Source organism: Triplophysa rosa, linkage group LG13 (genome assembly GCF_024868665.1).
Source record: "Triplophysa rosa linkage group LG13, Trosa_1v2, whole genome shotgun sequence".
Lineage (NCBI taxonomy): Eukaryota > Metazoa > Chordata > Actinopteri > Cypriniformes > Nemacheilidae > Triplophysa > Triplophysa rosa.
In genome coordinates, this window is record NC_079902.1 from 22,412,937 (window position 1) to 22,439,841 (window position 26,905).

General features: G+C 42.1%; 1 protein-coding gene and 1 long non-coding RNA gene across 5 annotated transcripts in view; one reads left to right on the top strand and one right to left on the bottom strand.

The window, feature by feature from the left end:
* Positions 1-14,851, bottom strand: fgf18a (fibroblast growth factor 18a). 3 transcript variants are annotated; one of them, XM_057349051.1, is made up of 5 exons: positions 14,431-14,851; positions 5,302-5,341; positions 4,487-4,664; positions 2,439-2,545; positions 1-2,139 (listed from the first exon to the last, which is right to left on the bottom strand). In XM_057349051.1, exons 1-5 carry the CDS (start codon positions 14,523-14,525, stop codon positions 1,873-1,875), a joined length of 687 nt encoding a protein of 228 aa, XP_057205034.1. In that variant the 5' UTR covers positions 14,526-14,851; the 3' UTR covers positions 1-1,872. The 3 variants fall into 3 exon arrangements, with proteins under 3 accessions (XP_057205034.1, XP_057205033.1, XP_057205036.1); XM_057349050.1 differs by having other exon boundaries at positions 1-2,142; positions 14,431-14,843; XM_057349053.1 differs by lacking the exon at positions 14,431-14,851 and adding an exon at positions 12,026-12,143 and having other exon boundaries at positions 1-2,142.
* Positions 5,351-26,905, top strand: part of LOC130563498 (uncharacterized) — a 25,854-nt gene continuing 4,299 nt past the window's right edge. For both annotated transcript variants that reach the window (XR_008964133.1, XR_008964132.1), the window contains exons 1-7: positions 5,351-10,467; positions 10,677-10,863; positions 11,011-11,160; positions 11,238-11,684; positions 14,983-15,102; positions 21,429-21,522; positions 23,976-24,196. This is a non-coding gene — a long non-coding RNA (uncharacterized LOC130563498). The remainder of the gene's footprint in view (positions 10,468-10,676; positions 10,864-11,010; positions 11,161-11,237; positions 11,685-14,982; positions 15,103-21,428; positions 21,523-23,975; positions 24,197-26,905) is intronic.

The following is a 26,905-nucleotide window of genomic DNA, read 5'->3' on the forward strand; positions in this document are numbered from 1 at the left end:
AAACACAGACACATTTCATTAGAGCTTACTGGCTTTGGAAAGATTTTTGCCATACGCAGAGATAAAATAAATAAGTGAAATTCTTTTATAGTAACAACAATGAAAGTAGCAGTCAGAGTTATATCACTTAGTCGGCATTTATCTTTATAGATACTTTTCATATATTTATATTTAGGAAAAAAAAGGTTTTTAATGGTTTCCCTTTAATGAGCTGGTATAAGACTTTGGTTCTCCATTAAATTTTCCAGTAGCAGCATTCCACATGGACCCAAACAGGAACGTTGCTCCTCGTGTCGTTTCGTGGCAACCCCCCATCCCCTTCCCCCCCGCTCTTCTCTCGTGGGAGCAGCGTGAAGGGTTTGTACTGTCATTGGTTACCACGTGTCTTTGGTCAATAGTATTTGGTGCAGCTTTGACATTCCAGTTGTAGTAAATTCTATCCGTCCCAGTAATGGCCGTCTTTTGTGTGATTGTATCCCCCGTGGTCTTGATGTAACCAAAAATATTATGTTATGTAATTACACACACATGTACACGCACCTATACAGCATTACATCCATTCATTCATTAGCTTTAAAGAAACCGTTCACTCAGATATTAAAATAATGTCATTATTTACTCGTTTCAAATATTAGGTCATGAAGGGGGAAAAACAGCATTCAAATGCGATTGGATGTGTTGCAATGAGATGCATATAGTGAAACGGAGAAGAAGCTGCTCTAAAAAAAAATGGGTCTTTTCCTTGCTTCTTGTGGCTAAACGCATGTGAATTATGTTGTACTGGGTTATTGAGATGAATACATTCCAGTAGTGGCCAAAAGTGATGTCCCACTTTGGAAATTTGACATCTTTGCTCTTTTTAAAAATATTTGATCAAAGATAGATGAATCATTTTCAGTGTGTGTTGAGGCTAAAAATATTAAAATACATGTATACAGCTTATTGAGTCAAAACCCAAGAGAATGACGAGATTAACAAAATATCAATAACCCGTAAAACTCTAGTCGATGTTTGCTTTATTTTATATCAGCTTTTTGTGTTTCTATGCATTTTTTTGATCTTTGATAAAACCAACATTCCTTGATATGCTGTAGTTTGCCTTTTGCTGAATAATTCTAAGTTTCGTTTTTTTGTCCATTTTGTACAATACAACCTCATCACTTTTGGCCACTAGTGTATGAATCTGTGAAAGGCTTCTTCAAAAATTCTCCTTTTATTTTCCACAGAATGAAGCAGATCTCACGAGTCGCATCGACATGAGGGCGAGTAAATCATGGCATGTAATTGATATTTAAAGTGAATGTTTCCTGTAAGGCAGGTCTTATCAGAAGGAGCTTCCAGCAGTCGACTTTCTCTCATATTTGTTTCTCTCCCATTCCAATTCGTGTCCCTTTACGACTTCTACAGCTTCTGGGCTATCTGCCCCTCTCCCTCAGGCGGGATGACGTCCAGCGTTGGAAGTCTTGTCTTAGGAAAATTGCAACACGATCAGCGTCTATAGGCCAGTGTGGTTGTGTTTTGTTTAGCGTTGGGAGGATCGTTTCTCCGTTGTGGGATTGTGGGTCGCCGGCTGGATTAGCAGTCTAATGCTTCCTCTGCCCGTACAGTTGTGTTTACTTTGGTTATAGTTTTCTCCATGTCATAAATGAGCTGTTGTAAACCACAGCTCTGGTGTAAATCAGCTGGTGTTTATGAGTAGGGTCGCACGAGGTTCAACCTAGTGGAATATGGAGTGATGCTATCACGGATAGGAACGTAAGGCGGGACCGTCCTACCACATCCAGTCCTGCTTTGGGTAAGCAGCTTTTGCTGGGCTGTGATGTAGGATGGTCTCTTTGTTCGTTTCTAGTCCTTTTTCTAGGGGTTCCGGCGTTAGCGTGGCCGTGCCGCGCGAACTCTCTTGGTCCTCTTGCTGACGGTTGTATAGCGGAACGGCGTGAGGTCCGGCTGCTCTCCGGGCGGGAAGCGTTTCATGAAGTGAACGTCCTGCTGATTGGGAAGCGTGTGGGGGCCACGGCGAGGACGACCCCTTTTAGTGAAGCCCACGTACCAGCCCGTGTAGCGAGCTGACATAAGAGCAGTGTAGTTGTTTTCCAAAACTTTCTCCACGAAGACGCAGTCCTCGTTGCGATTGCTGGCCTTCTGAGAGCAAAACAAAGTCACATAAAGAGACACAAACACAGAGATGTTACTTTGTCTATAAATGACGTCCAAAACAGCACGTTTGCGTCATTATTACAAGCTTTTATTGTTGTTCAAAATAAATTTTAACAATCTCAACTTTTTTGACCAAGTAGCAAATGATGACTGATGGCTATAAACTGCCTTCCTGTTTCATTATGGAATTACATCAACACAGAAAAGGAAACTGCTCATCAGAACATTTCGTCGGGTCAATGAAGAAACAACGCTAAAGACACGAGCAGGGAAATGTTCACCTTGCCCACAAGCTTCCCCCTGCGGTTCATACACAGGTAAAAGTTGGTCTCCTTCCCTCGAATTCGCACCTGGCTGCCGAAGGTGTCGGCCTCCACTACGAGCTGGGCTTGTGAAGAGACGGACAGAAAGAGAGACAGACAGACGTTACTACAGGACAACAACAGACGGCTCTGCTTTATTATAACCGCGAGGTCTGGTTTTGCTGTGACGTAAGTTATACATCGAGATGGTTTGTAATTTGATGTGATTGTTCTGTTTCTTTGACTGGAACTATAAATGGGAGTTAAAATAGAGGCAGATAACAAAAACCTGATTTGCAACAGATTAAAGCTTAGTAGAAATGAAATTAGTAGTTGCCAGGATTCTAGAATAGAATAAAATAAAGTTTAATACATTTAGCTCTTTCCCTGCCATTAATGAGATTTTACATCACTGGATTCCCAAAATGTACAAGTTGTCTGTCATTCACAAAACTTGTACATTTGCTAAGTTTTTGATGTCCAGAGGGCCTTTTGTGAAAATGATCAAAAATGCTTGCGCTGGCTGGCAACTTCATTAAAAAATGCTGGGGGAAAAGTAAAAAATAGTTGTTTTCTAAAAATAGGTCCAGTGGTATGTATTATGCGACGTATTAGTTTTATTCGACAATCATTTTTGCAAAAGGAAGGACAACTAATGCATTGCATTATGGGAGACAGTGTGTCACGCTGTGTGTTCGGGTTCAATGCAACTCAATTATTCTCTTGCACAATACTTCATCCAGCAGAAATAATATGAATAGCATGGTAGCGTGCTTTTCAGAACATAGATTATAAACACCATTGACTTTTAAGGACACAGCTGTGTGTGTGTTTCAGGATGTGGGAGTTAAAGCTCTGACATTGCTTTTATGTGACCTTTATGAGCGCTGGGGTCATCAGAGATCAATAACCTCTTTGTCCTCTTCCAATCTCTTCTCATCCAGACATCCCTCGCTAGCTGTGTAAATACATCTATCCTCACAACGCCTGTTATCTCTCTCTCTCTAGCTCTGAAGCTTATAAACAGACATTTGTACAATACAGGAGCGTTGGTCCAGTTTGGGCTTGAAATCAACAGAACATTATGATTTTTGCATTATGTTCATAACAATTATTTCACTCTTAACCAACAATTGTCATTGTTGTAATGCATAAAAATGAATGATTTCTGTATGCATTGTAACGCCGAAGGATAATTTCATTATACAACATGGAGGCATTTCTTGTACTCCCTATAAATGTATGTCGATTTAAATGCAATGTCATTGTACTAAAGTATTATTTATACTATAACACAATAAAATTAACGCATTACAATAATCTCCAATGACAATAATGGGAAGTTTACTCAAGACTAACGTCAAGATGAAATACCGTAATATGACTTTTTAGGAGTAAAAATGTACTGGTTCTAAACTGCTTTTATTGTCTTTTTTGTGAATTGTGACCCTGAGCTGTTTTCCTGAGGTGAATGAATGAGTTTCATTCATTGACTGTGACTCTAAACGCATCTGAGGACATTCACGTCTCATGAGAGGGGTGGTGGGCTTTATGGGTTTTCTAGAGATGAGGACATCTATACTGTAGGTATATTTGTGCTAATGCTTATTTTTTTCTTCATCTAACTTCATTCACTGTTTTATTTCTGACAGATTAGTCTGACATCAGTACAGAAGAGCCTTCTGCACGTACATTACGTAACGTGAGTAAACACCCCCCCAAAACGTTTTGAGACAAAAACGCTGAGACACATTTAAACTGTTGCCAAACTTGATGCTGTATAACAAGTTCTTCCTTGTCTTTGCTTGTTTACTAACTAAACTAAAATACAGTCCCTCTGGTCTTCACATTGTCAGGAAAGAGAATTCATCAGGATCTGACTTTATTTGGTCTCTCTCTCACTGTATCAGCAGTAGCAGACGACTTCGTCTCCATCCTTTCCTGTTTCCAGTGTATTTGTGGGTGGTCTTTCTCATATGTGTTTGCAAGAATAGGGGAAAATGAGAAGTGTGTGTGTGTGTTGTTACCATATTTGTCTCCGTCCTCTCCGCGCGCGCTGATCTTGCGTCCCAGCACCTGGACGTGCTTCCCACTGGTGCGGCTGTACAGCTGGTACACCCGATGATGTCGTCGACTCATGGCGTCTCGTGCACGAGTCTGGTTCTCCACGTGCACGCTGAAATTCACCCCATCCACGCCAAACACCTGCAGGCAAGGGACCACACACACGTCAGAAGCGCTCTACTATATCTGTATTATCTCTTCTGTCTCTTTCTCTCTTGCTAAGTTTCTCCAGTGAAAATGTTCTCCAGTGGACTCACTGTAGAGCGCATACTATAAGAAAGGTTCTTCGGATGTTAAAGGTTCTTTATGGAACCATTTAGACAAAAAGAGGTTCTTCTATATGAATAAAGCACCTTTATTTTTAAGAGCGTATACTGAAAAAACATGGATCTAGATGACATTAATGTGGTGTCACCACAATATTTTGTTCAATATATTGGTTTCTATTTAACTTTTATAAATGGCCTTTTATATCAGAGTGAAGTCTGATATGAATGTAATTGCAATCTGTGGATTGTGGAGGACTTGAATCCATTAGCCCAAATTTGGAGACGTTTTTTACTGAGACCTGGAGGCTGAGGGTTACGCGTCACAGCTCTGTCCTACCGGTAACGCTTCTTTTTCAAATCCATTTCATTATTTGATATGAAGTTCTTTAACTTTCAGAACATAGACCTCGTCACAAAGGTGTCTCCATAGCCTTTTGACTATTACTTAACATGAACCAATAACCTGTGTGACAGGAGCAGAAGTCAATATTGATGCCAGGTTGACTCACCTGTAGAGGATCACACATGACCAGCATCATCTGGATATATCTAAAAGAGAGAGAGAGAGAGAGAGAACAGTCAACGTCAAGTGAGTGTTACCGTGGTAACAAAAACAAATCCACCTCGCATCCCTGCTGACAAGTCAAGTCTACAGGGAACGGAAAGTTCTCATTAACATCTCAACTCATTTGCCGGCCTGGATGCTCGAGTGTACTGAACACAAGAGGTGATTTTTTTTTCGCAGCTTTGGTTTCTCCCTCACTCGGTCAGCCATCTTTAATCTTCCCAAGTAAGAAAAAGAAAAAACCTGACATTTGAGACATAACTCACAATTTCATGGAAACTTGGAAACCCGCGGATGTGAGTAAGGTTTTAAGTGTGTAGCGGCGAGTGCATGAGGGCCGCTCGGCAGCTGAGAGCTCACGGTCGAGTTCTCCGTCACCACAGGCCTCTTTCTGGCAGGGGACCGTGACGTTGAAACCGAACAGGCCCGCAGGACGGATCAGTGCGCCTGCTCGGGATAAATCAGTGGGAAAAGTCAGACGGTGTAACAGCCAAAGAGGAGACCACAGGTCCCTGTGGAACTAACGCCTACTAGAAGTTAAAACTACAGAGTCCTGTGAAAGAGCAGATTTGACTTCTGTTCTATACATTTAAAAGTGATGGGTGTGTGTGTTTTTTGGGGGGGATGTATAAATGTTTACGACAGTTCCAGCGTAATATGCAGAGACAACTAACAGAAGAAATTCGTAGGTCGTCTTTTGGTTTCTATCAGAACCCGCTGTCTTGTCTGATCATCTCCTTTCTCACGGCTTTAGCTAAACAAAGAAAACCCTGTTTGTTAGGTTTGCACTCTACACAAATGAGCATACGCTGTACTTGTAGTCAGCTTGGGAATATTTCTGTTTATTATGGGTTATAATGAATGAGAGAGGAGGAGAGATTTGTGTGTCACAGGGTATTTTTTTGCCAGCAGTAATGTTCGCTCTGCCAAACCAACAGTTTGTCATAATTCATCAAATACAGCTCAGCTGGAGAGCACGAATAAATTAATAAACCCAATTGAAGCGCATTCAACTGCAATGCAGGAACAAACAGGCTATTTAGCCTTCGTATATAAAACCGATTGACAGAGAGGTTTACAGCTCGCTTATAACTTATGAAAGGTTTGGTGTTCACAGTTTTAGCCATGTATCAACTTGGTCTCAAATGTTTCTCTTAAAATTCCTCAAGGCGAAATAAAAATCGACACGCACATACTTGACATACGGTAAAATAGCTTGGACACTTTTGGTTTAGTTTAGAAATGTTTTGAGGTCAAGAAGAGGTTGGTATCTTGGCAGAGGTCTTGAAGTATCGTCCTTTTAATCTCATTGATGTTCAGGAAAAACAATTAAGAGATTTTTCTTGACTATGGGTGGAAGTTTTCAAACAAATGCAGCCGGATGGATGGATGCTTAGCTAAGCTGTGCCAATGTGTAGTCATTTTTGCTTCCGATTTATCTTACAGGTATATCTCGCTGCGTATAAATGGTTCTCGGTTAATGTGCAGAAGCTGTAAGTCTGTCATTTTTCACTCAAACTGTTTTCAAACTCCAGTTTCTATTTGTTATTCTGTTGAGGGCCGCGGGTGGCGCAGAATCGAAATGCGTCATCTTTAAGCGTGTTTACGTTTGTTTGGTGATGACAGTTGTGTCACAGGTTAATGTCAGACTTCCACTGGTGTTTCCCTTTAAACCGTCCGTCTTTTTAATGGCGTTTTATCCCCTCCCTGAATTCCTCTCGTGCTGTTGGCAGCCTTTACGAACAAGCAGTGAATCACGTATTGCTCTCTCTGGGTGGTGTGGGTGTGGTCAGTATGATGTCACTCATTCGGAGGGCGAGGGTGGGCGTGAAGCAAATGAATGCGAAACACATCACTTCCTCCTTATCTCACCAGTGACCCCGCGACCTTCCCATGACCGAACGTCTGAGATCGTGCGTGTGTGTGGCATGTGCTATTTACTTTGTTTGTGAGGCCAAGCATGTGCTCACTAATAAGGTGAGGACGTGTTTCAGATGCTCATAAATCACGCAGATGACGTTTTGCTGTGAATCTTCGGATGTCATCAGGTTTATGTGTCCTTTCGCAGTGAGTTGATCCAATTCAGAAACCAAAGAAATCAAGTTTCTGCCTTAACCAGATCTAGCACGGCACACCATGGGACATATCATCAGGAAGGGTTCCCGTGAAAAATGAGACTTCATTTGTCCAGAATCCTGCTCCACATTATAGTACAGATCTGAGTTCTGGTTGGTTTTGTGAATGACATCATTATATTCTTAAAAATAGTTTCTTAAAATGTATACGGTTCCATAAAGACCTCCTAAACATGAATCTGTGTATGTGTGTGTTTGATGTCCTCAGAAAGCCTCGAGTTGTCAAAAGCAACACTATTCCAGTTCCTCTTATGAGTTGGAGTGCAGATACGACCTCTGACCCCTGATGTAACAGCAGATTGGTGAGCTCATTCCGCGAGATTCCCAGTCAGTGAGGTTTTCTCTGTCTTATGTTATGATTGGTGTGAATCGCGACTCTTTTCGCCATTAATATTGCGGCGATCGCGATAAGACGGTAGTTTGTGATTTATTCTGGATGATGGTCACATCCCAAAAATTCACCCCGTCAGCGCCTGGGTCAGAGGAGACGCCGCGAACGGAACAAATCACAGCCAGGAACGGAGGAGATATGTAAAGAATTGGGAGAGTGTTTCTCATCTTGTCGTTTCTAATCCCTCGTTCTTTCTCTCCCTCCTCTCTTTCCCTGTCTGGAAGTGCAGAATGAACAACTCCCCCACACTGCCTCAGCTATGAGAGAGAGAGGAGGTCGTCTTACCAGCTGACAGCTGCGCTGAAACAGACACATGTACGCACACTCTTTATCTTGACTGTCAACATATCCACATGTACATGTATGTACACACGTCAAACATACAGTACAACAAATCCACACTATTAAAGAAGTTCAGGTTCAAGGCGGTTTATTGTTTCTAGACACAAAGTGTCTCCGCTCACAATCTTGTCTATATCTCAATGTCACATGAACAGGTGCGATATCTGATTGTGAACGCACCTGATTCAGCAAGAGTCAGATTTTCTCTTTGCTTTTCTATAAAGAATCACACACAGAACCCGTGTAACTGACAACCAGGCTTGTTAAACGTCTTTGTCCAAAGTTATCAAAATAATAAGCGACCAGCAGAATCTTCTCAAATTCTTTCTTTGTGTTCCACAGAAGGACGAAGTTCATAAAGGTTTAAATAGACACGAGGGTAAGTGAATGAATTTGCATTTCGTACTGACATCTGAAGCACACACACACAAATGTGTTGTCCTACATCAGTCATTCACTCGGGAACACACACACTTCTCAAAAGCTACACGGTGCGCAAAAAGCACATTGGGTTTAGCAACGCACGAAATGTGCCGTCTGTCTATTTGAAGATGATTGTATTCGTCCATGTTCATTGGGAAGATATTCACACATTTCAAGTTTAGTTTCTGTAAATAATCTCTGTAGTTGAGTTGAATGGTCTGTATGGTACATCCAAACCATTCATTTAAAAAGAGAAAGAAGAGCCTGTTGTCCATGATGTGCCCCTTTTAACCTTTGACCTCACGAGGGTTAAACGATCTATGGGGAGTATAGTTTTAACCATAATCAGATTTATATAGATGATATGTCATCGGTCTGTGCTACGGACATTTTTAAATGAAACCGTTTACGCTGAGACAAGATTTTATTTTGTGACTGGACTTTTGGACAAAATTGGACTTCCAAAGATTCACACTGAAGCAGCGACAGGGTCATATCTAAAGATCAGAACATCACAGATGCTTTCTCCCCATAGAGGGAAAGAGAGCGAGGAAGAGAAGAAGGGATACATTTTCTGAAGATGTTGAATGGAGCTGTAGGAAAATAGATTGTCATATGAATGTTTTCTCTTTCCAGAACAGGTGGAGATGACCACATGACCCTACGCTCACCTCGGGTCATTCTGCAGCAGTTTGCCACGAACACATGTTTGTCTGCGCTCTCCATATGTGTTTGTGAATACCTCCGAGTTTTCAGTTACATGATCACAATGTAAATGGAACAGATCACTGTTGTCCTGTTGAACGGCACGGAACCGTCTGGCCGGCACAGCTGAACGCCGAGCCCTCGTACCTGCACGGCCACACACCTCGGCCTCCGGTGACCAGATGTACATGTGCTGGCCAGGTTCGTGTGTGTGTGCACCTGCTCACATGAGTGCATCTCCCCCGTGCACTATGTCTGGGTTTTTATTTCAACAAACGGGCATATCATCTGCGTAGATATTCATGAGTCATGACGCTGTTTATGAATATGTATATCCACGCATACCCGATGTGCACCAATTTATGCCGTCTGTGTTTCTGCTTCACAAACATAATGTTCAACAAATTCTCCACGTACAGATACACATGTACAGGTGTCTTGCCACAGTTGCCTTTAGTTTGCTCACTGGGTGCTTGCATATAAAATAATTTTCTTGCTATTAAGATATTTTTTGCTGCTTTAAAAGTGTTCTAGTGTTTGAGCAGCAATGCATACAGGTTGCAGAACTGTCCGCAAGACTTGTGCATGTACGGTTCATTTTTCTTCCAAAGCCTGGCTGCGCAGGTGAGACTGGCTCCGGGTCCCGTAAGAACTCTCAGCTGTTAAAACAGTAGTGCTTTACTGACAGAGAGCGAGAGGAAAAAGAGGGGAAGAAAACACACAAAAAAAACCTTCAGCTGCAACCTCGGATTCTCCGTATCCCTCCCAAACCGCAAGGAGCCTGCGGCCTGCCAGAGAGAGAGAGAGAGAGAGAGAGAGAGAGAGAGAAACTTCGAGCTTTACTCTGCTGAGCGCTATTGTCGGGAGCCAAAACAAGCAGGGTGATGACATCATCAAACCTGAGACAGAATGTGTCCTAGAGGCTTTCGTGTGTAGAGTCGAGCGCAGCGAGGTGGAGTCGGATCCCAAATCACCCAGCACACACCCTTCAAGCACAATTTACACCGCTGGCCAAGTTTAAACAATATAGCAGAACAGGGAAGGAAGGAGAAATTAACTCTGCCTCGCTTTTTAATGGCGAACCCGACCTGCAGGATTTCCCCGGGTCAGAGACGTAGGTTCTGGTTTGAGGTTAATGTTAGATTTAACACTATCACAGTCAGATTCTGAATTCTGTACATGTTTCATGACGTAAAGTGGCTTTGAGATTCAAATTAACTGGCGTATCCAGGTTTCTAGATCATGCTGGATAACCAACTACTGTAGACCAGCCTTGTAAACTAGTGTAGAGAAATTCATGCAGGTGTTAACTGGTTCTTTCAGAGTGGATCTGACTCATTTTGGAGCGAAACAGGATGAGGAACGGGACACTTGATTTTCTCCATCAGGAATTGACTGAAGCGTGAAAAGTGGCCGTTATGTATCAGAATGGAGCCAGGTGGTTGGAGGGGAGCGGTTGAAAACATGTGAGGGTTTGGTGACGTCAACCACAAAAAAAATCAGTTGTGAGGTTATTACATTTTGATATTTCTTTGGAATAACTTGCACTAACAAATCATGCGGTAGGTTTAGCGCACATGTGGATTTCATAATGAGTTTAAATGTGTTAATAATTATTCTTCTTACAGAGCATGTGGTGTGTAAATGTGTTCCTCAGGGTGGTGGCTGACTAATGGTTAAAGATCTGAGCTGGTAAAAGTTTATCCCAAGAGGATTTGACCCAGGAACTGCTTTATCATCACGGCCTTGAGCAAATCACTAAACCTCAGGTGCTCCAGAAGGACACTCTCTCTGCTTACTGTCAGATGTGAGTTGCTTTGAGCCGAAAATGTCTGATAGATGGCAAGTAACTCAAACAAATTACCTTCTTTTTCTCTTTTACAGCCCAGCACATCTGCATCAACTGTCTGCAGACCCTGACCCAAAACCACTTCAAATATGACATCTTTAAATACAAATTATTAGATTAAGGGAATCCAGTTTAATGACACCAGCCTTGAAAACAAGCGCTTGAGGAGAGGCTATGGAAAAATCAAACATGATCTAGTCTCACTTTCACAAATCTCTGCCTGCTCTGCGCAAATGCCCCTTTTGAAGTGTTCCGTCTCCAAACTACAGTTTCCTGTTGGAGAAGGACACAGCTGCTTCTCTATCCAAACAGAAGATGCCAGTTCAGTTATATACCTGCTAGAATAACCATCCTTGGGTATTATTATCGGGTAATTTGGTAAACTCGGGCAGGACGGGACCAGGCAGCCGTTTCATCTGCCCGGGGGAGCGTCGGGGATTCTGGGCAGTGTGGATTATCAGGGCCTTTGGTCCCGTCTGCAGGTTGGGAAAGGAATGATAACCATCTCAACATGACTGCCATATGTGCACTGCAGTTTAAAGAGTAAAAACATGTCAATGGCAGAGATACGCCTTTGGAGTTATCATTGGACAGAGCCTCACCTGAGCGCTGGGTGTGATTGACATCTGTCTCCGTGGTAACCCAGAGGAGGCGATGTAATAAAATCATTATGTGTACAAGACCTATGAGTTCGTCACGTGAAGTTAAGCGTGTGGCATAGACTGTGGTAACTGAACTTTTTACGAGCAGAATAAATAATGTACGCATTACAATTTAGAAAACGATTCACGCATGAGGTCATTCACAAGCCTTAATAACTTACACGACAGCCAGCGTGGAGAGAAAGGCCCACATCGCTTCCTCCGTGTCCGAGTGGCTCCGTGCGCTCTCGAGAAACGGCTCTCCGGGTCACAGCTTTACGTCTGTACTGTTTGTTTAATCCGTATAAATGCACGGTGCTCGGAGGTTGCCGATTGCACCGGTTGACTGCATCTCTTCCCCGGTAACGGGCGGCTCGTGGTCAGGGGGGTGGGCGCGCGTCACCGTCTTCACGGGTGGCTGCGGCGCGCGGAGGTTGGTAACTGGCAGTAAGCGGTGCGCAGCTGTGTCCTCCCGAGTCTGGGGAACAGGTGAATTGAAGTTCAAACACAACACACACCTATGCGTCGTTTCCGTGAAAACTCGTAAAAACTTTCTGGAACCCAAAACACTACAAAATCAGATTCGTGCCCGGTATTTCCAAGTAGTCTGTCCAAGCGTAACTTCCAGTCTGAGGCGTTACATTCACAAACTCGCCTGTCGCAAATGTTCTTCCACAGAAAGCTTATCAATAAGGTTCAAAACTGAAAAAAAAAATCATCTGGAATGCGCATGTAGGAGAGGAAAGGGGTCGGGTGTTTTAGTGCTGGCTCGTTATGGGCATAATAACGCGCCGCGGGAAGCAGGTCACCTGGACAGGGGTAGTGGAGTGATGAAGACGCGGCGGCGGCGAGCTGGTCTCCGGGTTCCGTGCAACGGGCTCGGTCATGGCTGCTGCGCCCTGCAGCGGGGTTTAAGCGTCCACTGGACTGAAAACGCAGAGAAACGTCGGGGAGTCCGGAGCGTTCCAGCTCAGAGGATGTGGCGTAAAAGCAACAGGAACGACACAGAAAGTGGTGCGGGTGAGTGTCACTCGCTCGCAGCCAGCAGCGACAGTCGCTCTCTGCACCTGATTTCCCGGACTCAACCGCTGCCCGCTGCATGGAGCGCCAGCGCAACAGCAGCCAAAACACGGGCCGATGACATCACCTCTAAAATGTTTGAAGGAGGAAAGAATGCAATCTGAGCTTTTTATTTATTTTTAAAATGAAGAAAGTTTGCAGCTCCCCCCAGAACGGCGCACAAGTCTGCACGAAGAAAGGATTTTGCACAGATAAAACGCGTCTTCTTTTGGAGCATTAAATGAGGGTATCCACGCACTGGAGACAGCGTCCACTTAACCTGCGCCTCCTCCTCTTACTCAACCACTTTCATTCACAAATACGCACGTTAAAACGTTGGCAAAAACAAGCAGAGCAGTAGAGCTCTGTGCGTAAAAGCTGCTTGTTTCCTCTCCGGTCTGAAGCTGCACGGCGGAGCGCAGAAATCACTCCAAGAAAAAAACAGAACAAGATTTTAACAGCGCCAGATCAATCCACCCTCCCTCCCCCAGCCCCCACTCTCTCGCCCTCTCTCCTGCTTCTTCGTTCACACACACACTTGCGCTTATTGGATCCAAACGAGATTAGTCAGTCTCCGTGTGATGCCGCCCGACTACAGCGAAAACACACTCGCCAATGTCACCGTGCGCAACAAAGGAGATGTTACCGCGGCGCGCACGCCCGCACACACCGCCTGTCCCACCGGGACGCATATTGTTCCTGCCCTCAGCTATCGACCGACTCCGGGGAAACGAGCCTAGGCCAGATCCCAGCCTAACCTCGCGCCTTTAGAGGTTAAAAAAACCTGCCACTGGTTCAAACCCCAATCGCCCACCCCTGGTAAACCGGGGACAACACCAGCCAAAGCTCTTTGCAGTTCCTCCAGAAGTTTAGTGCTTTTGATGCATTTCGCGTTTCATAACTGTAAAACCCAAGAGGGCAGAGTGGGGAGAGACGGTTCGTTTGTAAACGAGAGGGAGGTATGAAAGCGCACGGTCCGATCCAAAAGGAACATTTCTCAGCACCGCGACAGAACCGCAGACGGTCAGCCAAGCCAACACTCACGCAATTTCTCCAACCCCCCCCCCCTCTCGCTCTCTTTCTCTCTCTCTCTCTCTCTCTCTCTCTCTCTCTCTAAATCTAATCTAAATGAGGACATACCAAGGATCTATATTGTTTTAACATGGACTACAGAGTAACCTAAACTCTAGCACTGAAAGAAAACGTTTTGCATTATTTCGAAAAACGAACATGATCTTTATTATGAATTTAATATAAATTTAAGATTTATTTAGATTAGTAAGCCACTAAATGCGAATGCACACACTCAAACACGTTGACACAATAACTTCAGTGAATGTGAGTTGAGAGTATTATAAGTACTATTAATAATGGGACGCATACTTAGTAACTTGGGCTTGCAGGTGTCATGGCTTTTGTTCCCTCCACCCACCCACACACAAACACGCGCACGCACACACACACACACACACACACACACACACACACACTGCTAAGGGTTTTCTCATCCAAATATCTTCATGTTTACCTCTTGTTCAGCCTCTCCCATCTTATGAATGATGTGTCGTTGGCAGGAAGGTTGTTTGTCAAGGGAAGAGAGAGGAGAAGCCAGATAAGGACCATTCATAATCCACCTGACATTTTAAGATCATTTCGCTGCTTGTTTCCTATTGTGTGATGCTTCACTTCCACTAGACGGCGCCACTAGGATCTCTGCCCTCATTCACACCACAAACAGATATTCTGGTTTAAGAATTATGTTCCAGAATTGTATACTACTGTACTGCTTTTAGTGTCTCTGCAGTAGATTGTATATATACTGGGCATTGTATGTAAATTTAGTAGGATGTATACATCCTTCAAACAATGCACACAACCTGACCTTCACCCTGTGTGCGACAAACAAATCCGTTCTACTATTTGTTGTTGTATAGCGCATGTCATTTTACTTGCTATGCTTTAAAAATAAAAGACAGTATATTCTGCCCATGAAAGAAGAAACAGGCTTGTATGTTCTTGTGGAAGTTGTTATGAACCCACACTTTGAAACTAAGTGTAGACTACTGTATTTGTGTTTAAGGTGTAACTGTGCCTCCTGAGCTCTTCAGCTGTTCAGAGGACTGTGGATTATTTTGCTGAAGTCGCTGGGATGAGGGTCTGCTGGACTGGATGACCCGATGGGGGTGCTAGAAAGACTCAGGTGAGACTGAAGATCAAGTACTGTATTTGTTTTGCTTGCTAACAGGGTTGCCACTGTATTTCACGGTATGATCTGCTGAGATATTTTCATCTAGCTGTTGTTTGCCTTGTACAAAGTAAAGCTTGCTCTCAAGACATATAGATGCCCAGTTTGATGCCCGATGTTTTGAGCTGGTTCTTTTCAGCTAATGCTTTAAAGGTTCAGTGTGTACTTTTTTGGAGGATCTATTGACAGAAATGCAATATAATACACAACTTTGTGTTCAGAGGTGTATAAAGACATTACATAATGAACTTAGAATAAGCTATTTCTATCTACATACACTGCGGGTCCCCTTGCATGGAATTCACCATGTTGTTTCTACAGTAGCCCTAAATGGACAAACTGCTCTACAGAGCGCGTGTCGTAAATACGTGACCTCCTTCGGCAAAGAAATGAAAATGTGACGACATCTTAGTTCTGTGTCAGCCGCCGTAGAGCTTAGAAAGGGATGGGTGGACTCTTGGATTTGTAAAGATTAGTTTCGTGTTGTCCTGTCCCTTTAATTCTGTCTTCATCCCCCTCGTCTCTTCCGGGCCTGTGTGCTGCTTGTAGTGGCAGTATTGATCGCCCAAGTCTTTGCATCTGCAGCTTTGGGCTATTGATCTTGGCCTGAAGCTACACACACACACACTTACTCGTGTTTGTGATTGCTTGGGATGGTTAAGAGAAGAGAGGAAGAACTGTGGGTTAATGAGTCTGTCTTGGCAATGTGTTTGGCTGTGAATCTCTCTCTCTTCACCTCCATTCTGTTCTACAATTAACATCAATCACTTCAGTTCAATAATGTCTGAGTCAGACAAAAAGCCTTAAAGGGACAGTTCATCCAAAAAGGAAAATTCTGTGGTCATTTACTCACGCTCATGTAATTTCATATCTGTATAAATTACTTTGTTCCGATGAACACAAAGAAAGATATTTGGAAGAATGTTAGTAATTTTCAGTTCCAGGACATCAAGTAGGAAATGGTAGTCAAAGGTGCCCAAGGAAAACTCTTTGTTTTCCTAAATTCTGCAAAATAGCTCATTATGTGTGCAACACAACAACAAATACAATATCTTTTTCCTACTATGATAGTGGATGATGTCCCAGAACTGAAAATCGCTAACATTCTTCCAAATATCTTTCTCTGTGTTCATTGGAACAAAGAAATGTATAGAGGTTTGACACAACCTGAGGGTGAGTAAATGATGACAGGTTTTTCATTTTTGGATGAACTGTCCCTTTAAGACCAGCTGTGAGTGTGTATTTGTGTGTCTGTACTGTGTGTCTGTAGGTATACACACATTTTATTTTTTAAATATTTTATTTAAGTCCACTTAAAGGAAATGCTTTACAGGGACATAAATATTATAGATACAGTTAAATACATATACAAACAATCATGGACCAGTGGTATACAAAAAATCAGCACAATAAATGTACCACTCCGTTGTTAGGGATATAAATAACAACGTCTCTGCCATATACTGCGGCTGCCTATAACAGCAGACAAAGCACAGTACTTTGCTAGCCACTTGGCCCTCTTTTTAGACATCCCAAGTTGTTGAAGTCCTCTTACAACCAGCCTATGTACGTGCCCCAAGCTGCCAAATATGAAAACTAGCAATCGTCCCCGATAACCCAATTCTGCAATTGTATTCAAGAGAAGTTGGTATTTAATGACACCCTCCCCACCCACCAACACACATTTCAATGTCAAGCATATTGCAGTCTTGTCTTGATGGGTGTACACGAGGATTTAGACATGCTCAACATGACTGGGTGCAGCCAAGTTTCTCATTAACCAATCAGTGTCACTGGCGTGAATGTGGGTGGTCATGTGACCATACATGCGCTCATGTTTTCATTTGTCTGCAGAACGAGCCATTTTTGTTTCAGTAAATGATTATAGACAGTGAAGGAAGTTTTGAGTTTTGTAATAACTGTATGTTTCCATCGAAGCACTTTTATGATTTTCATTAGAAAATTAATGTACAAAACAGTAGAAAGTTGCCATCAATGAAAAAAAAACGTTCATATCGGTGTTCAAATCAATCTTGAATGCGCGCTGTTAAACATTTTGTTGACAATTCAGAGCTGTTTTCCAACAGGAGAAACAACACCAGCACAACCCGGCCTCTCTCTTCCTCGCTTAACAGCTCCGCTGCGGTCAGATTGGTCTGCAGGACCACTTTTAAACCGCACAAGGAAACCGCACGTCTTTTTAAAGACCTGTGGTTGATAGATATGAAACAAGATTGTTTTTGCCACAACTAAGACTATTCTAGCACCTCCATAAAAGAGCAGCACACATTGGTTTACAAACCTTCAGCTCTAGCCGTTGCCCTCTCAGACATGAACTAAACTGTATTAAGATCTGTGGATTGTGGTTTTGTGTAAACTGTATTAAGATCTGTGGATTGTGGTTTTGTGGGTTAAGTTGTACCGTAGCAGCGTGCATGTGTTCCCGAACAATCCCGTTTGGGTTCTTCGGTGATTGTAGTCTCGTTCCACAGTCTCATGGTTCTCATTAGAGCTGCACTTGATCGAAAGGCTGTTGAACTAGAACGTCACGACTCATCATAAAGTCGTTATCTGCAACGAAACCCCTTTTATCAGCGAGTCTCTAAATCTAAACCGTTCCCCAATGTGTAAATGTATGAGACACATTATTGAGTGTCTTTGATGATTGACTCTGGCAAAAACGGCGAGTGTTGCGGAGCTGCGGAATTTGCGCGGCGCAGCGCTTTGAAATGAGAACCTGTTAGCCACTTGTACCGCAAGCATGGGACAGCTGTGAAGAGAACGAGTCAGGAATTAATTAGAGCAAGACGTGTGTGTGTGATATCATCGGCAGGAGATGAAGGCGGTTGGAGAGGAGAGCGAGTGAGCACGAATGAGAGAAGAAATATTGTTTTTATTAGCGGCGATGTAGGTGGCGGGGTGCGAGCGAGATCAATCCGCGGAGAGAACGCATTTTGCTTCATGTTTGGAATCCATCACAGCTGTCTTGGTGATGAAGGATAACTTTTCTTTCCTCGCTAACGCCGTGCAGTTCTTGTAAAAAGAGAGTGTGAAGTGTTGAACGTGATAACTTTAACACGACGCCAGCGACACGAAACAACGTATGTTTCTCTCAAGTGCTCCGAAAGTGCAACGTAACGCCTGCCAGTGCCATTTCAACGACTGTTATGCAGTATATTTATAGAAATGCAGATTGGAATTGGACAGTCTGCCAAAAATCAGACTTGAAATAAGCATTCCTGGTGTTTTTCTAAAAAAGAAATCTTTTTAACCTTCATTAGTAAATTTGTGGCACCTCGCAAACAACTTTCCTTTTCCGCTGAAATCACAAGGCTCTCTTAGTTTTCAACCCCTTGCCTCCAACACGTTTTATTACCAATTCATCAAATGTCCACCCTTCATTTTGAATTGTTTACGATGTAGTTCAAGACTGTGTTGTTTTACATCTTTGTTATTTATCTTTCTTCGTTTATTTCTCCTTTGAAAGGGACCCCATCAATGTGTCTACTAGAGTTTGACAAGATATCTCAGTGTCTCAAACTTGGGCGCGTTTGCCAACACACCAAATTCTGCAAAGATCAGTAAAACATTTCTCATTGAACTTCCCCAAAACCAAATCATTTGAGCCATGCTTTTAACACTAACGTTACAGCTCCACACTTCTACAGTACTGTCAACCATTGACCCATTTGTGACTTTTAGAGGGCATTTAGAGGAAAATCATCTCAAATCAAGTTGATACTTGCAATGAGGTTTACCTCTGGGACAGCACCGCTCTGTACAGTACAGTACATACACTGTGTGTTTGGTTTGGAGGCTGTTACCAGATCTGCAGGTTCCTTGCAACAAACCACCTGATTGGCTAAACACCTGGTCGTCGGTGTGAATCTGACAGGGGCCGTATGTCCTCGCAGGTATCGCCTCACTTCTGCCGCCAAACCCAATGAACGTCAGTTGCGACTTTAATTCACGAAGCTCCGTTAGCAAGTGTAAACGTCTTTTCGCCGCAAATACCGGCAACTGGAGTAAATTTATTCCTGAAGTTCCTGGCGTAGAGACCCAACATTCCCCAGCAAACACAAGAGTTCTAATGTTTGCCGTTGGCTTGAGAAAATGGCCTGACAAGCCAAATGAACTTGTCTAAATGGACGAGAATCCCGCCAACAGTTACTAACGGGTATGGCACTGCGGCCCGGAGCGGCACGGCTGTTGGTGTTTGTTGTAGGGGGGCCGCAGGTCTGGAATACTGGAAGCGTGTCAGCGTTCTCCTTGACTCGCAGGAAGAGTGCAGGCAGAGGTGGTTAGCAGGTAATTGTATAATTAGTAGCAGGTATTGTTTTTAAATGGCTGACTAACTCTGACATGTGTCCGCAGGCAGAACCAACAAACTTACATCACAGTCTTGACCTCCTGCAGCTGGAATGGAAACATTTGTCCTTTGCTAAATACTCTGCTGTTGCTTCCTCCTCTAAATTCAGGAAGCAATAGAGAACGGATCCTGGATGCATATGAGTATCTGCTCCCCTCATATTTTTGTCCACATTCGCTGGGGTGCGATTGGGAAATAACCCAAGCAAGGAAATAGCATTATAACCCCCACTCTCCCCGTGCACATCTTTACATTTGGCAGATGCTTTTATCCAGATTGATTTGCGCATTTAGTGTATACATTGCTTCATCAGTGTGTGTTCCCTGGGAATTGAATCCACCTCACCAGTTGCGTTACAGGAACACTAGCACACCTTCTGGGAAGTAATTATTACGTTATATCTTAAAGTCAGCATGAAACGGAAGTAGAGATTGTCTTTATTTCCATATCATGACGTATACCCGAGTGAAACGACTTCTGAAATGGGTAAAAAAATGTAGGGCGGGACTTGATTTCATCCACCGACAACTGATTGGATCATTAAAAGGTGAAAGATTTGCAAGTTGTCAATCTGTCAGTCATTGCAGCCCCGCCCTAACGCCATTCCTCGTGACCAGAAGTGAAGAGAGGTCGTTTTGACAGGGGGAGGAGGTTAATGTTTGTTAATGATGATGTGCACGGATAAATAATTTATAATAAATACTTCACCACTGTGTAAAACAATTAGTATGATCATTTTTAATTTCATGCTGACTTTAAAGTCCACGCGAACCAGAAGTTGCGATAATTTTTTACTTCCGTATCCTGACGCATTTCTGAGTGAAATGGAATTTCTAAATGAGAAAAAATTGTGGGCGTGGCTTGTTTTTTCACTGCAATTTGATTGGATGAATGGATGTCATTAGGTGTGTTCGACCTCATCCGGCGCTTTGCAGACCGATTGGCGAGATTAGCCGCTTGCAGTCGAGGGAGGAGTTGAAAAAGGAGCAGTCAAGTAGGACACTTGAAAAAAAAGTCGGACACCTGCTGCTTGCCGTAGTGACGTTCGCGCTGTGTTTCCTTTTCAAAGCACCTGATTGAAGTGGATTAGATAGTGGATTTGTCCAATAAACAAACATTTTAATTAAATTAAATGTGCTGCTTAACACTGTGTGCCTAAAAATCATGGTAAACATAAGCATATATTATTAAATTACCAATGGAGTTGAATCAGTATTTGTTTCATTTTTATTTTATAAAAACGACACAGAATAACATATTATGATTATACGAACAGAGTTTTAGCTGTTTTAAAACATGAATTAATTAGTTGAACTGAATTTTTTGGAATAAACCAGAAACGCACGTGATCATTGCCATGCAGTGTATCTAGCCAATCATGAAAAGCTGTCGTCATCACAGCATGGTGCAGCCGCTCTTGAGATGCTGCACCGGCTGAGCAAGCCGGCTGTTCTAGAAACGCTCTTGTGGTACTTTGATGCCACATGTGAAATTCACGTGGCGTCGGCGCCAGTTCAAGTCAGACAAAATTTCTAACCGGCATGCACTGCTTCAAGTCAGCCGCCGATCGCGCTACACAGCGCCGCATGAAGTCGAACACACCTATTGTATTTTGAAATGGAACTGGGAGCAGACTGACAGTTAAAGGGGAGGAGTTAATGGATGCTCCGCCCAAGCCCACTAACTTACGTCATCACTAGAGGGCAGAAGTGCATTTTCAGATTTTAACAGAAGATTATGAGGGCACACGAATTTAAAAAAGCGAATGACCCACATTGGCAAGCTATTTACAATAAACTCCGCAATATTTCATGAAAACATAGGAATTGTAATTTTGAATTTCACTGGGACTTTAAATTGTCAAGAAAAACTTTAGCTGCAACAATCATGAGCTTTATTTGTCTTTCATCAGGTGGAGTTTTCAGATTGGCTGACAGCTTTTTGAGGTCCTGCATGTGGTTTTGATGCAGACCAAGCAGAAACCTCTTCCAGGAACTACACAAGCGGTAAGTTATAATGCTAGTACAGTACACCATCCTACAAATGAGAAGGAATGTTACCTCACTTAATTTATATTCATGAGAGGTTTATACTGTGCCCCCCACACACTTTTCATACTGCTCCTACGGCTCCAAACACGAGCCTCGAACCCGAGTCACATGTGTATAAATGGCATAGCGTGTGACGTACCTGTCAGACCACGTCTCCACATTGTAATGCGGTCACTCAATCCATGGAACGGACGACGTCACCTCTGCTTGACCCCGAATGTGTGATTGTGTGTTTGGATTATGTTTGTGTGTGTATATTGTCAACTTGTTCCAAATTGTCCTGGCCAAGTGCTCAATATGTTTATTATGAGACGGATATGTGTGTGTGTGGGGGTTATGAAGGGTTTGCAGGTTGATGGTCTGTGTTGCAGGTGTGTGTGTGTGTGTGTGTTTGGGAGTGTAAGGTGTATGGTATGATGATTGTGTATATTTGGAATATGAGGTCAGGATTTCAGCCTGCTGATGGGGAGAGCAGATGTGGTTTATGTTGGATTCCCCGAATGTCGTTTTTCCCCTTTTTTAACGTTGCTCTTCATCTTTCAGGTTATAACCTTATTCCGCCTTTCCCCCCTCTACTTTTCTTCTTTTCTCTCCATCATCTCTCTGGTTTGCAGAAGAGGAACTGTAGTGTTACTCTTTAATGTGTTGTGTAATTACTCTGGCTTTGACTTCCTTCATTAGTCACGTCAGTACAGAAACATACTTCACACAAGTACGCAAAAGTTTGGCCAGCATGTTGCAAGCGTACGCTACAGTATCCCGCTGCAATTTTATCCGTCACTTGATTGAAACTAAAGCCAATTTTAACGTAACGCCTAACACATGGGCAGGCTGCTTTACATCTTCTCATCCTTGAAAACAAATCTATGCAAAGAAAAATCGACCCAGGCTATATTAAATACAGGTTCAGTTTTGTGCTGTGAATTATTTGTTGCTGAGAACATGACATTTAGAGGAGAAAAACAAAATCGAGAAAGACGTTAAGAAAACGAAATTGTAAATGTATTTTACTTATGTCATGTTAATCATTCTTCTGTACATTTTTGGTACGGCTTTGGGTCAAGTGAAGCTTGATGTAAAATCTTGGTCCTGACTCAAATCCAGGTGAGATTCACGACTCTACAGCGCCCCTTGTGTCAATGCTGGGAATACTTGCGTATCTTTCATGTACTTGTAAGACATGTTTCAGGCAAAGAATGAGATTTTTTAACTTTCTGAATCCCCAAACTTGATTTCGGTTGTTTCTGAAATCCTCCTTTTGTTATTGCGCCTTGCTTAGAAACTCTTATAGATAATAAATTGTGTGTGGATTGTGGAACAACATTTTGTTTAAAAGAACCTTTTTTGGAGCATTTAGATTATTTGCATTGATATTATTTTCATGACAGTTCGGCAGATTTTTTTGCAATAAGTAAAACATATTTTAGGTGTAAAACGCGTTAATGTCATTGTAGTGTATGCAATCCTGTGTTTAATTCATGCTGATTTCATAAAAAATGTATTACAGTAAAACGTAATGAATTACAATATTGAAAATTGCCAGTCATTATTCATAATAACTCAAAAGTTAAATTACGGTGGAAATGTGCTCAATTACATCTTAATGGTCGTTTTTTTCATGCAAGATATCACATGTTTTTCTTCTCCCCATTGAAATGGTGTGTGTGGTTGACGCATGCCCCTTTCACTGGCTCAACCACAGTCACTTAGCACTCCACAGATTAGGGGCTTTACGATGGATATCTTTCACTCTCTGATCGCTGACGGCCGTCAACACAGCTGGGCTGTAATGTTCAGAACAGCCTCTGAAACCAGATCAAGCAGAATTCACTGTGTGTTGTGTTGGATGTGTTTCTGATCTCTCTGGATTTAAACGTGCTGTCATGCTTTGCTCTCCGTCCGCAGCGTGACCTCTGAATCCCCCCTGAGGTCCGACGGAGAGAGAGAGCGCTCGTTTGTCCAACAAATTATTTAACAAATTAAGCAGCATTAGAATGGCCGTGCGGGCGACAGGCCTGATGTCAGCCTGTGTTTCATTAGCATCGCTCTCTAATGCCTTCCATCTGTAGGGGCCGGTGAGTGCTGCCGCATGCCCCGTGCGGTGTGGCCCGTCCTGAATCATGATGGCGCTGGACCCCTCAGCAGCGCACGGCCCTGTCACATCTCACCTGCCAAAATTCCTTTTGTTGACATTTACTTTCTCATCGAATAACGTGAACTTTCAAGGCCAACATTATGGATATCCATTTTAAAATGATACATTTATTGCGGTTTAAATGCTTAAAGGTGTTTAATGTTGTCTTTAAAACATTACACGAAGTTACCACACAACTGATTCGCTAACACAGTCCGATCTTCAGAAGAACAGACGTTATTTTGTATTCATCTGTCTTTGTCTCTCTTTTCAGAAAGAAAAAGGTACAGATGGAGAAACTAAGTGCAAATCGGGTAACACCTCCTCAATCACTTTCTCCTCCTTTGTATCATGGATGGGATTTTTCCACACTCGCACGGAGCTCGGCGGGATCCGTAAGGAGCGGGTTGGGAATATAAGATGTGACGGGGAGACGAGGCCAACAGTCATCTGGAATGTGACGAAATTTTAGAAGGTGGCAAAAAAAGGGAAATGGTGAGAGAGTTCTGGAATCCTGCAGGTCATCTGAACCCTATATAGGACTGTATGGAAATATGGAATATGACAGAATTCTGGAGTGGAAGAATATTCTGGAATGAAATACAGGAAAAAGAAAATAGAAAAGTTTTTTGGTCAGTTTAGGAAATCATATGAGTGAGGAGAGATGAGTTGCTGAAAAGCTACACACATGTATTATGAATGTGCGTGTATGGGGAGTCATGGCTTGCATGGATGTACATGTGTGAATTTAAAAACATTTTAAGTTTTTAAGCCTTGCTTTGGGGACCAAACAGTCAGCAGAAGTGAGCAGCAGTCAAAACCAACCCTAGTGAAAAATAAATATACTAAAATGAATTTGAAATACATTTATTTCATGCTAAGTATACTGCAAATCCATTTACATCTTATGTACTAAATGCGATTGTATTTGTGGTATACTAAATTCGTATAGGCTACTTAAAGTCTGCTAAATTGGATTAAAAATAAATATTATATTATTAAAAATAAAAACTCATTTTGTACCTAATATTCTTTAATTGTGCAGAAATAGTGCTGAAGTCCAACTAAAGATACATTTAAGTGTATTTGATTGTGCTAAAGTGGAACTATTGCAAGTATGCTTCAGGTACACTTTAAATATCTTGCATTGAAAGATTGATTTTATTAAAAACATCATAAAATCCTTATCAAAAGTGAGATTAGAAAACATTTTTAGTTAAACACAGGCTTAATATGAAGAAATGTGCATTGTGTATACATAGTACTCCAAATAATGTTGAATTATAATTTGAAGTCATGTAATAATCAGTAAGTCATGTCAGTAAATATGTAAATACATTTAAACTATACTTGACATGAAATAAATGCATTTTAAATGAATTGTTTTTTGACTAGGGAATTCATAAATGTTTGAGGTGGAGTTTGGTTTAGTCTGTTTCAGTTCATAAAAAACAGCGCATTTGGCACATCCTCATATACTGTAGATGGTAAATGAAGTAAATGTGTGTGCGTTCCTCACAGTGTTTTACAGATACACCTGTCAGACATTCAGGAATGAGTCAGTGATGAGGTCATAGGTCAAGTGCTATTGCTCCTGTTACTGTAATGATGCTAATTTGACTCAGAAGCTTCACACGGACTCACAGGACCCGTTCGCCAGGTCCGATCTCAGAGCCAGTCAGCACAAACTATGAACCGCTTCTTGCGGCTTGACAATTTGTGAGCGGTGTTATGTTTGGGCCAGTTATCCTGACCTAGATTTTTTTCCGTGCCAATAATTGGATTTACAGTGGTTTTGCAGGCCTTTGTGTATTTAAAAGTGTTCACTAAAGTAACGATATTAGCAGTCGTTGCTCATACTTGGATTTTGAGGATTGTTTAAATTACAAGCACCAAGTATTCAAGTTGTCTAATTTGTGCGGGAGATGTGAATGCTAGTTTAATTCATTCAGCAAACACTACCGTTCAAAAGTTTAGAAACACTTGACTGAAATCTCACGATTAAAAATCTTTTAATCTGATTGTGAATTTGTAAAAAAACTGATTGTTTTATTTTGAAATAAATATTTTGGACCAACTAATGAAGTCAAAGCAGACGATGTGAAATTCCTTCAATTATTAACAAGCTTCCCAGGTTGAGACCTCAAGAAGCTGACTGATAAAATGACAGGAAAAAATATATATATACACGAGTAAGTGTTTCTAAACCATTGAACGCTACTGTATTTATGCAATATTTTATTCATTATTTGAGCAGTTTGCTAAAAGACCTACATTGGATTTGATTCATAATAACTTTCATAATTTGTTTTTAGGATGATGGATGCCATTCACCAAAATCTTATTATTAGGTCAATCTTATTATTATTTCGTTTCACCGCCATAACCTCTACATTACAACAGTAGTTTTATATTGTGCTGACGGAATGACAGTCTATGTTAAAATGTGGCACAGATAGTAGGTCTGTTTGTATGTGTGTTGTACTACCGCCGTGTTAAAACACATGCACACACAAGGTTCTTGGCTTTGTTCAAGGTCGGCGTGTGCTGGCTTCAGACATGCTGCATGTTTGGCGTGCGCTGTGGTTTTATTTGAGCGGTAGATCACAGTTGCGTCATAGTTACATGCGTGAGAATGCCTGTATCTTCATCTGGGTGTCTGTTTGTGATCAGGCTCTGATGTATGACGGGGGAAACTCGGCCTGTAGTAGTTTGCGATCAGATAATCAGATGCATGTTTGCGGGTCGTTTCAAACAGAAAAAGGCTGCCAGAGGAAAATTTAATCACTCTTGAGGCCTTAATGTAGTTCTCAGTTATGTTTACTTGAGGTGTTAAGTGCATGTTTCTCCTAAAATCTCTAAATAAACGACACAAATGAGTCAGATGTTGACGTGCAGTTTGTGTGAGCTACACAATTCATGTGCAAATGTGAGCACAATTTGAAAGATTTTGAGATCTCAACAGGACACATGAGGTTACTGGGCACTTCTCAGAGAGAGCATCTGAGAAGCAGAAGAAACAACTGAGATAATGTGAAGTTTGCGGTATGAAGAGAGTGAGAGAAATGAGATGAGAAATGCTGTAAACAGTTTGTGTAGTGTCCAGTAGCTGTGTGTGTGGGTGTGTGTGTGTTGGCTTTGTACTTTGTACTGTATGTTGTTTATGACCAAAATTTTCCTGCTTGGATGACCAAAAAGTGGGAA